At 37.2% G+C, this 16,393-nt stretch overlaps 1 protein-coding gene across 2 annotated transcripts in view; it reads left to right on the top strand.

Moving 5' to 3' along the window:
- The window catches only part of PLPPR5 (phospholipid phosphatase related 5), a 126,561-nt gene extending 120,179 nt beyond the window's left edge, over positions 1–6,382 (top strand). The window contains exon 6 of one of the 2 annotated variants that reach the window (XM_032645784.1): positions 5,639–6,382. In XM_032645784.1, coding sequence (XP_032501675.1) covers positions 5,639–5,671 — 33 coding nt within the window. In that variant the 3' untranslated portion in view covers positions 5,672–6,382. The remainder of the gene's footprint in view (positions 1–5,638) is intronic. The other variant, XM_032645794.1, reaches the window with a different exon arrangement.
- Positions 6,383–16,393: the final 10,011 nt, after the last annotated feature.

Raw genomic sequence — 16,393 nt, 5'->3', positions numbered from 1 at the left:
GAGAAAAATATTCCAAATAGAGGAACGAGCTTGCACCAAGGTTTTATTTGGCAAGTGAGGTAAGAGCACTGGGTCAAGAGACTTGAGGATGCCATTAAAGAGAGTTCAAATGGGGTCCAGAATGAATGTAATAGAAATAGAATTGAAAAGAAGCAAGATGAGCTGGAGCAGATGCACAATTATTGGTTGGGAAATTTCTAAAATGGCCAAAGAAACTTTGTAGTATGAGGGAGGTAGGCCAGGAGGTACATTGGGTTGATGGTTGAGAACATAGTTGTGAATATGGGCTAAAAGTATGTTAGACAGGTCATTAGAGTTAGGGAAGTTAAGAAACTTTAGATAGAGTCCAGGGATACCCACATCCACTAAGGACCATAAACACATTAGTATTAATAGACTTACTTGGAGTTTCATGTCGGTGCATTGGGAAACATTGAGTTACAGTGAAACCCAAGAGTTTATTACACATCTTCTCAGTACCTTATGCCCCGTGAAGTTCTAAGCAAGGGAAATAATGTGCAGCTGTTCCCAGAAGTATTTAAACACAGAGATTTTTTTTTTTTTTTTTAGAGAACCATTCAGGATTACTGCTTTTTTAGGCAATGCTCTTTTTACCAGATAAATAATATTTTAAGAATTGATTGTATATACCTGGCAGTGCTCACATTGCTAACTAATCACTTTTCTGTACCTTTTGGCAGTGGTTCTCAGACTGGTGTAAAAGGAAATTCCTGCGAAGAAACAAAACTCTGAACTAATATAAAACTCTGAATTGAAACAGAACCACTATAAAAAAAAGAAATAGTTCCCCAAAAGTCATCTTTCCTGAGAGAACTCTGGTTCTATCACGTTTTTTATGTCTTCACATCCCCAACTTTTTAAAACAAGAAATTGCTTAGATGAACTTTACAATGTTTTGTAGTCTCAAGTTTGAAGTTCTCTAATAATTTCTTCTAATATGGACCTAACATCATTTCTCTTTTCTAAAATACTCACCAAGTTCACAACCTACCAGGAGGAAAACAATGTGACAAAGCAGAGTCTAAGAGCACACACTTCATATGCTACTGCTTTTCTTCCTTCTCTCTTCTCCTACCCATTTTGCCTTCATCAAGAGACACAGTGAAGGAAGGAGGAAGCAAATGCAAAATAAAGATAGCCAATATTTGGGAGTATGACATCCATCCACCTTCCCCTGATAAAATGTAGGCTGTGTCTGTAATAATTGTTGATTATTATAGGACCATGATTCCTTATCCTAAATCATTAGTGCTAGGTGTTTTTCAGGATTAAAATATTTTATATTTTAGGGGAAAGTACTGTGTATTCTGTTACACAAGCAGAATCTTGGGCATCACTTTGTAATCAAAGATGGATATTTCCACAGCATAACAGAGTACAAATTGCCTCACAGCTATTCAGGTTTGTTTTTTACCACCAAATGAATTTGTACCAATTTTACCAGAAACATTTGGGTTTTACTTTTTTATCTTGTTTCTCTGGCTTTTACAGACAACTATCGATATAATGATATGTTTGAGTAGAGACAAGGACCTTTGTTCATATCATCTCATTTAATCTTAATAAAAATCTATTCAAATAGGTATTATTATTTCCATTTCACAAATGAGAAAGCTAAGTCTCTGAAAGGTTAAATTGCTTGTGAAAATTTCAGTTGGTACGGAGCCCACCTTCAAACACTTGACATTCACACTACCTGACTCCAGAGTCCACTGTGCCACCCAGCTTCCTTACCAATAGAGCTGAGTACACAAATCATTGAGTTAGCCATCATATGCACAGATCCCATTTTATCCTTAAGTTTAGCATCAAAGCTGATTGCTGATAACCTCCTGTTAAAAAACAAAAGCTGTTTATAATCATCCAGAAAGAACAGAACTGGAACAACATTTAACCTCAGCATTTGGTGCAGCAATATAACAGCATAGAACTTTAAATAGACTAGCACTTTATCCAAGTAAGTCAGTCAATATTTAAATAAACACTGAAATAATATATAAAACACATTTTGTAGGTGTCCCAAATCCAACCTATTGAGAATGGTCAAGAAGAAACTTCACAGGGAAGGTCCTTTAAAGGCTGTCTTGCAAGGCTTTTCAGCTGGATAACGGGAATCAGCCACTGTGAACACCTTCAATTAAGGCAATAAACGTATGTGCGCTAGAGCGCACTGGTGTTGGAGTTGGTTGCAAAGCTAAGGCAAATACAGAAACCGTGTCCTCTTGTGCAGGTTTCCATTACAACGAAAAGGGATTTAGATACCAGGTTGTTTGGGTTGTTATTGTTATTTTTATTCAATATAAAATTTTGTATATATTTATTCAAATATATTTTGTTTTTTCACTGATTTTTTTCACTCATTAATGGGAAATTAGCGTTCTTCAATGAAATAGCCCTTAATAGTAGTGACTATTTTTTGTTTTCTTACCTGAGGTACTCATTTTGCATCTCCCTCTGTTTTCTCAAAGAGAAATGGCGGGTGGCAGATCTTGTCAGGTGGCAAGTCATCACCAAATTTTCATGTCATGAGTAAATGACAATTTTGTTTTAAGTAACTTTTTAAAATTCCAAAGCATAATTTATACAACTGGGGGTATAGAATAAATAGGAAAACAGAAATTTTCACATAGAACTTAAGGCTTCAAAAATTGATATGCTAGAGACTTAGAGTATATCAAATTTAAGAATCCAAAACTACTTTTCAGAAACAAGCGCTTGTTTTTCCATGGGACCTCTGCACTCAAGGACTGGATTCAGTATTTTGCTCACTGATTTGCTGTGGACTTGAATGAACACTTTCTAATGGATGTAGCATATTCTAATCTTCAACTCTTTGGACACAAGCTTTGTTATCTCCACTCTAATCCTCTGTATGTATAATTGCACTGATGACTTATATGACCACTTTCTTCTTGTGACTCTGAATTAAGCTTCTATGCATGAGTTTTTGGTTTGCCTGCTGAGTGTTTGCACTATCATCTACTAATAAGATTTAGTAGTGCATATTAAGAATTCAGCTGGGTTAAAAGGGGAAAATCCTTGTCACCTAGTTTTCCTCATAGGGAGTCCATTCCTCAAGACAGGTGATCTGAAAATATTAAGTGCAATTCTGTTTTTTTAAATATTACTGAGAAAAATGCTGATGAAGTGAGCAATGTCATAACTTCCTGCATAGGAATTATACCATTTGAATATTTCAAATCATGCATTTACATGGATGTAATTGTTATAATATAGAATCATAGAGTCTTCTAGATGGTAAGGACTTTAAGTAATTAGTTTGCCCTTTCTCAAGATTCTTTCAGGGAAAAACTGCTCCTGTGCTAGACGAGAATTCATCTTATTTCTTAAAGCATACTGAGATATAAGGTCCATCCCTTTCAGTCTGTGGTGTGGGTTTATTTGCTCTTAGTGAAATTAATAAACAGATGGCCCCTGTGCTCTCTGTATACTCCTTTAATGTACTTGGAAACTGTTATTAAATTTCCCCTTTATTTTCTCTTCCTTTTGCATAGTCACTTTGTTATTTATTTTCCTCTGTTTACCTAATGACCATCTTTAAATGATTAGCCCCAAGTAGAACCCTTCTAATTCCAGTCAAATAGGAAAAATCAACTCAGAGATTAGAACTTAATTGTGATGTGAAAGTGAAAGGGTACTAATTGGAAAAAGCAGGCATTTCCCCAGAGCCCTGGGCTCTAAAAGTGGAGTCAGTCTGGAAACAAACTGTTTACCCTTGAAGTTTAACCTGGTAATGACTTAGCATAAAGAAAGGGGTAATATCATTCAGAATTTATGGGCAGTGAAAGGAAGATCTAGTGGTCACCAAAACGTGCTTTTATTTTATTTTTTTTTTATTTTTTTATTTTTTTGCGGTACGCGGGCCTCTCACTGTTGTGGCCTCTCCCGTTGCGGAGCACAGGCTCCGGACGCGCAGGCTCAGCGGCCATGGCTCACGGGCCCAGCAGCTCCGCGGCATGTGGGATCTTCCCAGACCGGGGCACGAACCCGTGTCCCCTGCATCGGCAGGTGGACTCTCAACCACTGCGCCACCAGGGAAGCCCTCTCCTTTGTTTTAATCGCCTTTCCTTTCTTTTCACTGTCACGTCTTCACCCTTTCCCTACCCTCCATTTGCCGCTGACTGATCAATCTTCAATTTATATCTTAACATCTTTCCAGAAATTACTATGTGCTAGGTCCTGTCCAGAGGAGTGCACTCCTGTCAGTTTTGTACTGAAACACTGTATATCAAATTGTTCACAGATTTCAAGTCCCCATGGGGCCACTGGAAATAAAACTATGATGTACTGTTTCCACAGTTCTTACGGCTTTTACTCAGTCATAGTGCATTATATAACTCTGACAAATATTTTTTGTCCTAAAGTCATGCTTGTGCTTTTGGAAGGAAAACTCAAGAAAACTTAGAGATGAACTGTTGAATTTGCCAACATTTTCATCATGCATTTTTTTAAATGGGCAATTAAAGTATCTAAGGTCTTGGCAAGCAGTTAGTAAAAGGGTCTGCATGCTCTGCTCACTACTGATTCTTACTGATACTGTTTTTCTCTAGGCTTAAGTGGGTCGCACCTAGAAAATAATGCCTTAAGCTGTGGTTAGTAATCTCCTTCTAGTTGCAGTTAATATGCCTCAATTCAGTGAAAATGAATTTTAATTTATTCACATACATTCAGAAAATGTTTCAGCTATTTAAAACACCTTAACCTGAAAAGAGCTACACATACACGGAAGAAATCTCATGGCGTGTATTCATTACGTGAAATTCTATTTAGGATGTCTTTGACTTATAAAGAGTCCAAGCTACTATGAAAAACATTCCAAACAGGTAATTCGATGGTAAAACCCTTCCATAATGCTGCTGTTATTGGTTGGGGCTGTCACTTAAGTTAGCTCTTGACATGACCTATATGTGGCATGATTAATTATGTCATGTCGATTTTCCACTGCAGTATTTCAGCAGCCATGGTATGGCCTGTTGCATGTCTGAAACCATTTAAATATTAGCCATTCCGCAGGGTTCCTTTGTACACAATTCAGTTGCTTAAACAAACAACAACAACAAAAAATTTTAAACCTCCTTAAAGAATTTTCTGGTTGAGGTAAACAACAGAGATTGCAGTCTGTAGTCTGGATTCATGCATCAAAAATGAAGTGTTTAAAGGAGATCTTTGTCAACTAGCAAATGCCATTTCAGTCTGAACATTTCACCACTCCTTCTACGCCATCTGTCTCACAGGGAGCAATTAGTCTGAAACTTCAACATGCAGCATTAAAATTCCATTAACACTGAACAGAATATTAACATGCCTGGCATTGCCATTTTTATCTCTCCAAATTTCAGTGTTAATTTTGAATAAGGCAGGTATAACATTTTACTCTATTTGATTAATTAATAATATTGAATAAAATATATAATTAGCAGCCAAATTTATGTAATAATATGTACAACTCATTTGAATAATGCTGTATGCTTTTGCAGTTTAAACACACCTGGGCTACAGTTTTATATGAGGCTAATGATTATTTGTAAAAGCACTGAATCTTTTACAAAGCCAGTTTTTCCAGGGCTCTGACTTTGTAATTCTTTTCTTTTTGCAGAACCACATCACTGCCTTCGCAGAAGTCACATGATATTGAAGCAGATGGTCTTTCACTGCATTGGACATCGTCCCTTTTCACCATCCATTCATAACACCCAGAGTGTGTTTGATGACGAAAACGTTTATCAAGTTGTCTAATCATTTTTATAATTTAAAAATCAGTGTCAACTTATCTGTTTCCCCCACTAGACTGTGAGCTCCTCAAGGGCAGGACTGTGTCTTTCTTCTCTGTCTCCCCAGCACCTATAACAAAGCCTCACACAGAGTAGGTTCAATAAAAAATGATGACCAATGAACAAAAATTAATTCTGAAATAAAACATTCACTTCAGTTTCTCACAGAATCACTGAGACCATGTGAAAAGAAACCTCTACGCGAGTCGTATTTGTGTAAGAAGTCCCTCTATTTTGAGCTAGTCAAGCTTTTTAATTTTTCATGTATCTTCTATTCGGCAGCACACCATGTTTCATTTGAAGTGGACTTTGAAAGTCATGGGGGCTTTTATTTCATTATTCAGCATGACTTATTTCCATTCTAACAGATTTCAGTGTGTGAAATTACTTTACTTTTAGAAAGTATGTTCTGTACTAAAATAATGTTTGCACATAATATTATGCTATATTTCACTTAAAATACCATTCATACTATAAATTCTAAGACTGGTGCTTCTGCTTTTGAAGGGGAAAATGCCAATTTTTACTGTAATAAGTAATGTATCATAATTAAAAATTATTTATTTGGATTTTTGTTCCCGACAGTTGTGGTTTAATTGTTGACTTGTAGTTTTTGAATTCAGGCAGTGTTTAGGAGAGTCAAAGTGACTAAATCCTTAACAATGATACCTATTTATTGAGCATTTTTCCACTGATAATTGTCTCAAGAGTGGTCTAAGGCTCCATTCTCTTACTAGTCAAGTTTCCAGATAATTTAAATAGCAAAGAACCACACCCTGACAGCGCAGTTTAAATTATATAAAAGTAAGAAATGTAGTTAATGTATTTTACTTTGCGTATGTGTAGTACGTTATAGTTTACAAAGTACATTTTCATTTATTAGTTCATTTAATCTTCACAGTAACCCTGGGTAAACATTAAGAGTTTGGCTTTAGTGTTACAGATGAGAAAAATAAAGACAACGCAGGTTAAATAATGTGCCCAATTCCATACAACTAGTAAGAGGCAGTTAAAGTTTAAATTTAGATTTTCTGACCCTAGTATTCTTTTTAAATATGCCACAGCTGCCATATCATTTTGGACACATCGAGGCCTTTCAGAGGTCAACGGAGTCTGGGCAACTATCTGCACTTCAAAAAATGAAGACATGCCAAAATAAAGTTATAAAAGTTATGCTGTATTTTAAACATTTGTGTTTTAAGAACGAACACTTTTCAAAGCACAACAATATACTAGCCAATTTATAATCCTATTTTAAAATAACGTCAAGAGTCTAGATGTGAGGTCTTTTGTAAAGTCAAAACCTAAATCAGATGTCTCTCCTGCAACCCTCACCCCCATGCCCTAACCCCACCCCTCAGGAGAGGCCCTGAGGGACTTCCCTTACACTGAGCATGTGGAATTAGGATGAAAATCATAATATAAGGAAAATAAATTGGACTCTGAGAAAACCATGCAATGTACTGCTCAACAATAACTTTGTGATTTTCAAAGCTACGCAGAGTAGCTTTGTCTTATATGAGAAGTGGTTAATTGACTGAGAAGATTCTTCCCAACCTTGATAGAGCTAAAGGAAATAAACTTTTAATTTTCTCTGTGATTTTAACAGAAATCAGAAAACAAATATAACCAAAGACTTGTCCATTACTCCCAAATTAGATGTTACTTACTCTTTTTCATCACCATGGGAGTTAAAGCACTTTTAGTAGGGCCAGAAAAAAAAACAAACAAACAGAAAATTCACGTTTCTGCCTTTCAGACTTCTCTAGAAAATTCAGTTCCGGTAGAAATTTAGAACACTAAAAAAGCTTGGAATGCCTTTGACCCTCATTAAAGACTTTTTAGGCAATAACAGTGATGGGGAATTCACTTACTGGCAATGAAAGTGGAGGGAATGATCATAATATCTTAGGAGGCAGGATTACAAGTAAGACTTAAAGAGATCTGTTCTCTTGGTTCTAGCATCAGTCTTCAAGGAATCAATTAGTCACATTTTTCTTGTTGGAAGCCTTAGCTATATATTATATATAAATGTATCTTTGTACCTGGTTAAACCTGGTCTGAATGCAGGAGTTATAAATTCCTCAGAAATCCACATTTAAACCAGGATCAGAGTAAGGTCATCTGTCATATTTAAATGTCATGGACCCAAGATTGTGCAGTGAATGATCCTGCCATGAGGGAAATTCAGAAAGATAAAAAGGATACACATGCATAAGGCAAAAAGTCAGCAAAGAGCCCTTAACCATGATGCTGTTACTGAGAATAATGATAAAACTCATTTAAGAAAATATTCATTTGTAAATATGTACATAGGTAGTCTAGTGAAAGCAGGCAAACACATGTCTTTCTGATAAAAACATCTTTTTATTCTAGTTACTTGGGGCCCAGGTCAGTATAAATTGGTCAGCCTGAAAATTTCAGTAGTCTCTGTTTGCATGGCAGAAATTCTGCACATGTTTTATCTGATTCCTAAGATTATCTAAAAGGATCTTTTATGTTAAAAGAGAGGTGAAACTTCTTTGACAGACTTTGTCTATTCCACTTCTAACTGGGCCTCTCTTTTCTCAGGATCTATCCTAGCCAAATATCTCAGTTCCACTTACCATACAGTTTCCTTTGTGAAAGAGCAGTAGGGGAGGAAATAATTCTCTGCTGTGTATTGTATTTTTCAAATAAAATTTAAAAACTAAATTAAAAAAAATAAGTTTGATTTTTTTTCCCCAGGTATTAATTCTTTCTTGGGGGTAGAGGAATAAAGAATGCTGGCTATCCTGATGGAAGTCAGATTGCCAGAGCGACTGGAGAATGTTTGGAAGGGAATCATAGTGGTTCAGATTGGACCAGTTCTTTGGGCAGCTAAAAGACCCTCTGCATCCCATGGGCCATCCTGGGATCTCACCAACTTCCTTATTTACAAATCACAACTCCCTGGAGACAATATGGGATACTGAGCAGGTACACAATCTACTACATAATCTGCCGCCTATGTATGAGCAAGATGCTAAAGACTAGTTGTAAATGACCTTGTGATGCCGAAAGCTCGGCTTCTCTGTACACAGTTGCTGAATCAAATCTTGGAGACAGAGTTTTGGGTGAAGTAGAAAAGAGTAGCTTTATTACTTTGCCAGGCAAAGGGGACACAGTGGGCTCCTGCCTCGAAAAATTATGTGCCCCCCCTTGGAGAAGATAGAAGTTTTGTTTGTTTTGTTTTATTTTGCGGTACGTGGGCCCCTCACTGTTGTTGCCTCTCCCGTTGTGGAGCACAGGCTCCGGCCGCGCAGGCTCAGCGGCCATGGCTCACGAGCCCAGCTGCTCCGCAGCATGTGGGATCTTCCTGGACCAGGGCACGAACCCGTGTCCCCTGCATCGGCAGGCAGACTCGCAACCACTGCACTACCAGGGAAGCCCAATGAGAAGTTTTATAGTAATTATTCAAAACGGGTGTGATCAGCTCATGGATATTCTTCTAATGGGTTCGTGGGTAGGTAAGTAGGAGTCAGCATCATCAACCTTCAGGTCCAACTGGTCTGGGGTCTACATGCTTGTGTGCAGCATGCCATCGTTAATCCTTAACTTCTCCCACCTGGAGGGGGTTTCAGTATCTGCAAAATAGTTCAAAGATATTGTTGTGTGTATCCGTTAATGGGGAAACAGGACCTTGCCCCAAGGCTGCTCGACTGTTTGTTTCTCCCTGGTCTCACATCCCCTCCCTTCGCTAATTAACAACTGCTTGGATCTACCCATTGGAACTCAGGGAAGGTCATGGAGGCTGAATGAAGGCTGTTTCCTGTCATCAAAGAAACGGGGGACACAGAAACGTTTTGTGCCTAGGAGCCCCACGGGACCATGCTCAGTATCACTTGTTCCTGCCTCTAGGGTACCATTTATTAACTTTTTATTTTATACTCTAAAAAGTTTCCCTGGACATATACCAAATGGTTCTATTTACACCTTACAAACATTGATCTCACATTTGGCAGGCATGGTCTTTCTAATGAGTTTTGTGAGTTATGATTCTTTAAAAATATCAATTAAGGAAATTTATTCCAGATTTTAAATGAATGATTCTCTCCCAAGAAGTAAAAATAAAAGTATTCAAATTCTTCTTTCCTGTCTCCTTCACTTTAGATCATAGTTGGTTCTTGGTCTGATAGAGCCTCAGGACATGATCAAGGTGTAGTAAAAATTAAATTTGCTCTCACCACCCCAAGATTGTGAGCCATGAATGGATTATAGGATCTAAATTCTAAACTCACACTGCCATTTTCAAATCTGTGGACTTGCTCACAAGGACCTCCAGACAAAAAGAAATACAGATGAGTGGGCATGAAACCACTTCCAACAATCAGACAAAAACTGAAAGTTTACGTCTCAAAGATGCCAATATTAACGAGGGTGATTCTTACGCCATCCTTTGGCCTGTTGACCTTCATATTACTGCATTTATAAATTCATTTCCATTTTCATTTTGCACTGAAATACTATCACTTGTAGAAAAGGGGAAAAAGTTTTTTTCTTCCCAGGAGGAAAACAAGAGGTGCATTTTAAAATTGATATTTAAAAAAGGTGTATTTTAAAATTGAGGAAAAGAGGTGTATTTTAAATTTGATATTTAAAAAAGAAAAAGAAAAACCTTTCCAAAATATTGATACATTTTGAGTATTAATCAGATTTCCCTAGAGATATTGTTCTTACTCAAAAAGGCCTTTAGGCCTTCACTCATTCAGCAAATATTATAGAGATATTCTGTACACCAGATAATTTGCAGTGTGTCGACTAAACAGTGGTTAGAAAGAGAGACATGGTCCCTACTCCTCCAGGTTGGATAGATCAGCAGCTCTGACACTGATGGTGCCCTAAGAGGTCTGTTTAAAGTTAAGGTGGTAGAATTGGCTTGGAGTTTACCAGCTACCTACTCTTGGGACTAAGCAAAAGACATTTTTATAGATTACAGCAACAGCTAAAGTTAATTTTAAAAACCTTTGCCTCTATAAATGACTCTGTACTATTTATTGCTGAGCTTTAAAAAAAGTCAAATGCCATAATAATAAGCAAATACTATTCTCACAAATCTATGGTTTAGCCGAGCCATTTTTCTAGTCTGAGCTGGGTTCATTCATGCATCCGTGACCAAGTTGACAGCTCTGTTGATCTTGGCTGGACGTTCTCCAATGTATGGGGATCATCTGGATGCAGGCTAATCTAGGATGGCTTCACTTGGGACAACTGAAATTTTCTCTGCGTGGTCTCTCCTTCAGACTAGCTAAGCTGCTTCACATAGGGGCCAAGTTAGAGCAGAAACATGCAAGGCTCTGGCACATTATCAATTTCATCTTATTCAGTTGAGATGGGCCAAGGCAAGTCCCAAGGCCAGCCATTTTCCAAGGAGTGAGGGAGGAGCTGCAAAGGCACACTGCAGAGGGATGGACACAAAGATGGGTGGAGAACAAGGGCCATTTGTGCATTCAATCTACCATAGACTTCCTGCAGCTAGACCTTAAAAATGTTCAAGCAGGGCCTAACTGAACTGAGTTCCTCAATGTGCTGAGCACGGATTTATTCTGATAAGCATGAGAAACTCACAAATGACAATAGAGAGCAAGCTCATTGTATCTGACCCAGAATGCACCTCCCCAATCTCCAGCCAAACCCCCAAAATGCCTTTGAAATAAACTGACTAGAGAACTGTCCACCCGGTACTTAACTGAGAGCCATGGGGAGCTTGCTGAAACCCTCCTAGATTCTCCCAGAAAGCCTTCCTAGCTCTTCTCCTGTAGGCACATAAGAAAGAGAGAGAAGGAGAAAAAATATCTGAGCAAAAAGAGTAGGGAAGAGATTGAAGCAAAAGAATAAAACCCGAAAAAAAGAAAGAGACTAATTGAAATATAAGACCATGTTCTGATACATTAATTGTGTGCTTGCATGTGTGCGTGTGTGTGCGTGCGCACGCTTGCTTTGTACAACTCTGATGTTTAAAACTTGTTACCATGGTGCTATGGACTTAATATTCATGCCCCCCCCAAATTCATACATTAAAACCTGAATCCCCAACGTGATGGTATTTGGAGATGGAGACTTCGGGAAGTAATTAGATCACAAGGGTGGAGCCCTCTTGATGTTAGTGGCCTTATAAGAGAGCTTGCTCCGTTTCTTGCTGCTCTCCACCATGTGCGGATATGAGAAGACAACTGTCCACAAACCAGGAAGATGGCTCTCCTCAGATACCAGGTCTGCAGGCACCTTGATCTTGGACTTCACAGCCTCTAGGCTAGTGAGAAATAACTAGACCTCAGATACCAGGTCTGCTGTTACCCAGTCTACGGTATTCTGTTATAGCAGCCCAAACTATATAAGACACATGGTTCAAGTAAATAACACCACATCGCCAACAACAGTGTTCAAATTATATTTACTGTGGTGTAACTGAGTATTTGCACAAAGTACCATGTTTCTGCTAACTCTTCAGTTCATAAATTACTAGGTAAATAACACCTGCACATAATGATCGGTGACCAATCATATCACTTTTTTGAAGTCTGTCAGTGTTCACTGCACGTGTGTTATTCTGTTCACACACAGACAGCAAAGCATGCAGTTGTGTTGACCCCTTATCTCCCAGTGACAAATCCATGGGACATTTTCAAAAATGCATAATTAAAAGGGGAAACTGGCCAATAAAGACAGAAGGGCAGTAAAGAAGAAAAGGTGATAACGCTGAAAAGGAAATTCAAATCAAACATAAATGGCATAAAAGAAGATATAGCTGACCATGGGAATGTTGAGTGCAGCCAGAGAAATTGAGTAAAAGTGAGTTTATTGACAAAAATAAAGAATGAGATTGTGATGAAAATGAAGGTATCCCAGAGAAGTGATTCTGACCAAAAACATCGCATTAAAGGAACTCTTGGAGATATTTTCACAACATTGAAAGTTCAAAGGATAAATTATTGGTAAACTTAGAAAGGAGTATGACAATTAGCCAAGGTAGAGAGAAAATAACCACTCTATGCAGTAAGTTATATGACAGGAAGAAAGCAGCAAGCACTGTTCAGGCTGCTATGGATAAATTTTTTACAAAGAAATAAAAGATTTAATTCAAAATGTTTCCATCATTTTAAATTACAGTGTACTAAATAAATATTAGTTTTGCTAATTTTTTCACTTCCCTACATATTTAAAATTGACAGTAAGGGAGCTTTTAATGTTTTGACCAAGAAATAAAGGGAGCAGATTAACTGTAATATTCCCCATCGTTTATTAAGATCTTTTTGCATTGGTTCAGTTTGCATGGTCATTTTATGTTTTATGGTCCCACACTACTGTGCAAAGACTGCCTATCTATCTATCTGTCTGTCTATGTGTATATATACACACACACATATAGCTACAACTGTCTATATAGAGAGACCTGTATATAAACACAGAGAAAGAGATATATCTAAAATCCCTAATATATATATAACACAAAGTTTTCTTTTTAAAAGAAATGTTATTTATACTTTATTAATACATAAGAACTTTGTAATCTCATAATTGTTCATTATTAGGTCTCTTTTTTTAACTTTTTTACTTTTCTTATTGAAGTATAGTTGATTTACAACATAGTGTTAGTTTCAGGGGTACAGCACAGTGATTCAGTTATGCATATACATATGTGTATATAAATACATATATATTCTTTTTCAGAATCTTTTCCCTTATAGGTTATTACACAATATTGAGTATAGTTCCCTGTGCTATAAGTAGGTCTTTGTTGGTTATATGTTTTATATATGGTAGTGTGTATAAATTAATAGCAATCTCCTAATTTATCCCTCCCCCACCCCCTTTCCCCTTAGATTTCTTTTTATTGTGATTATAGAGATCCAATGGGAAAGGGAGTCACTTATTTTTATATGATCAAATTAAGAAATACTGGTCACATCAGTGGATAGAAACGCATTTGTATTAGAGTGCTATCTCAGCTATTCAGACTCCTCAGTAGAAGGTGTAGAAGAGAGACCAAGAAAAGTGATTTTTTTTCCAAATAACTCAAGCTTGATAATTTAGGTAATTTTTCTAGATTATATTGTGCACATTCTAGCTCACATACGTAATTTAACCCACCCAGCATTTTCCCACCCAGCCTTTTGAACATGAATCATTTTTGTTGCTCTAATAAAGTAAAGCTCTTGGGAGTTATAAAGAGCTATGTAGAGGACTTTGTTCCCTTGATCTAAAGAAGTTAAGAAGTTATGATTCTTGATATTTTTTTCCTATTCACCTTCTTATGGCTTTCTCTGCACTCTGCTGTTAATTCTCATTATTTCTTGAATTTATCTCTCTTAGCAACCTTCTCACCCATTTTCATTCTGCTATTGTATTGTCATCTCAGGCTGCCATAACAGAATACCACAGGCTGGGTGGCTTAAACCACAGAAATTTATATTCTCACAGTTCTGGAGCCTGGAAGTTCAAGATCAAGGTGCCAGCAAGACTGGTGTCTGGTGAGGCCTCTCTTCCTGGGTTGTAGACAGCTGCCTTCTCACTGTGTCTTCATATGGCCTTCCCTTCGTGCACACATAGGGAAAGAGGGAGATCTGATATCTCTTCCTCTTCTCACAAAGACATCAGTTCTATCAGGTTAGGCCCCACTCTTATGACCTCATTTAACCTTAATTATCTCCCCAAAGATCCTATCTCCAAATACAGTCACATTGGAGATTAGGGTTTCAACATATGAATTTTGGGCAGAACACAATTTAGGTCCTAACAGCTATCCACTGCCTTAAAATTTCATCTCCTGCAGCTGTGTCCTACAGAAGAACTGAAGAATGCCAACAGAACACAGATAATCATAGTGCTATTATATGTAAAATTAAGTCCATTAGGCTAAAGTGGACTCAACTCTCTTATGAAATAAAATGTGAGGGCTTTTTTCACTATTGTTACTCTGACTTATTTGCTGTGCCACCAATCATCAAAAGTGAGGCCATGATTATATATGTGATGTAGATAAGTACATCTTAAATTAGGGTATTTTTTTTCTCACTGCTAAAAGTGAAGAAGTATAACATGAGATTTCTGGATGTTATCCTAAGTCATAATCTGTAAGAACTCAGATGTCAGATCATTATGTTTGCTCTCTTAGAAAATTCTTTTAGCATATGGTTCAATATTAATACATTTTTATTATAAATGAAATTTCAACTTTTGAGAACATAAATTGCAATGACTGAAAGTAAAACTTCAATGCTACGAAAATTTCAAGCTTTCTTGGCTAACTTGCTTTACCTGTGATATGGTGCTTTGTGCTAGGAAATCAACTTGTATGTTATACCAGATAAGCCAAATGATATAGACTTGGTATTTTTTAAATGGGAAATTCATTATACATATGGTGACAATATCTGGGATCACATCCCTACCATTTTAGATGCCTTTATATTTATTCTGAATACTTGGTCCTAATTTTGAAATGCTAAAGACATATGGACATAACAGCTGGACCACCATCAATTGAGACTAACACTGTTCACTTTGACAATATATATTTTACAAAGATAATATTGCAATTTCTCATCTCCCATTGTTTTTCATTATTGCTGGCTCTTTCTAATTCAACAGATTTCCAGGAACATTGTAAGGATATCAGAAGCAATAGCAAGGAAAATTATCTTCAATCCAGGTTAATCTAGATGTAGTCATAGAATTGTTATACACTATTTATACCCTTACATAAGCTCACGGTATTTATTTTTGAATTGTGTCCCCCTAAAATTAATATGTTGAAGTCCTAGCCCCAAGCATATCAGAATGTGACTTTATTTGGAAATAGAGTAGTTGTAGATATCATTAGTTAAGATGAGGTCAAACTGGAGTAGAATGGATCCCCAATCCAATAAGACTGGTGTCCTTATAGGAAGGGGAAATTTGGAAACGGCCAAACACACATAGGGAGAATGCTATGTTAAGATGAAAGCAGAGAGCTAAACCAACTATACTTCAATAAAAAGAAAAACAAGATAAAAGCAGAGACTGAGGTGATGCTTCTGCTTGCCAGGGAACTCCAAAAACTGCCAGCAAACAGACAGAAGCTGGCGAGAGGAATGGAACAAATTCTTCCTCACAGCCTTCAGAAGGAACCAACTTTGCAGACATCTTGATTTCAGATTTCTAGCCCCCAGAACTGTAAAACAATAAATTGTTCTTGTTTATGCCACCCAGTTTGTAGTACACAGCCGTAACAAAATAATACACCTATTTAATATCTATAGTACTCTGGGATAGTGGAAAAGACACAGGCAGAACCAGGTTTGAATCTTGGCCTCTCCACTGCCAGCCCTGTGATTCAGACCACACTATTTATACATACTAAACTCTGCATTAGTTAGGTTACACTAGATTTTACTACAGTAACAGTCAGCCCTCAAATATCAGCCCAAAGTAATTATTGTTTATTTCCTGTTTACACAGTATATCTACCAAGGATTACTTGGAGGCTTTAATCTATTTCATAGCCCTCCTAAATTTGAGACCTAGGCTGGCAGAGAAGACACTATTTGGAACTTAGGCATTAACTCTGGCAGAGGGGAAGA

This window comes from Phocoena sinus, chromosome 1 (genome assembly GCF_008692025.1).
Source record: "Phocoena sinus isolate mPhoSin1 chromosome 1, mPhoSin1.pri, whole genome shotgun sequence".
NCBI classification, from domain to species: domain Eukaryota; kingdom Metazoa; phylum Chordata; class Mammalia; order Artiodactyla; family Phocoenidae; genus Phocoena; species Phocoena sinus.
Note: the sequence above shows the minus strand (reverse complement) of the source record. Positions and strands in the feature narration are given on the sequence as shown.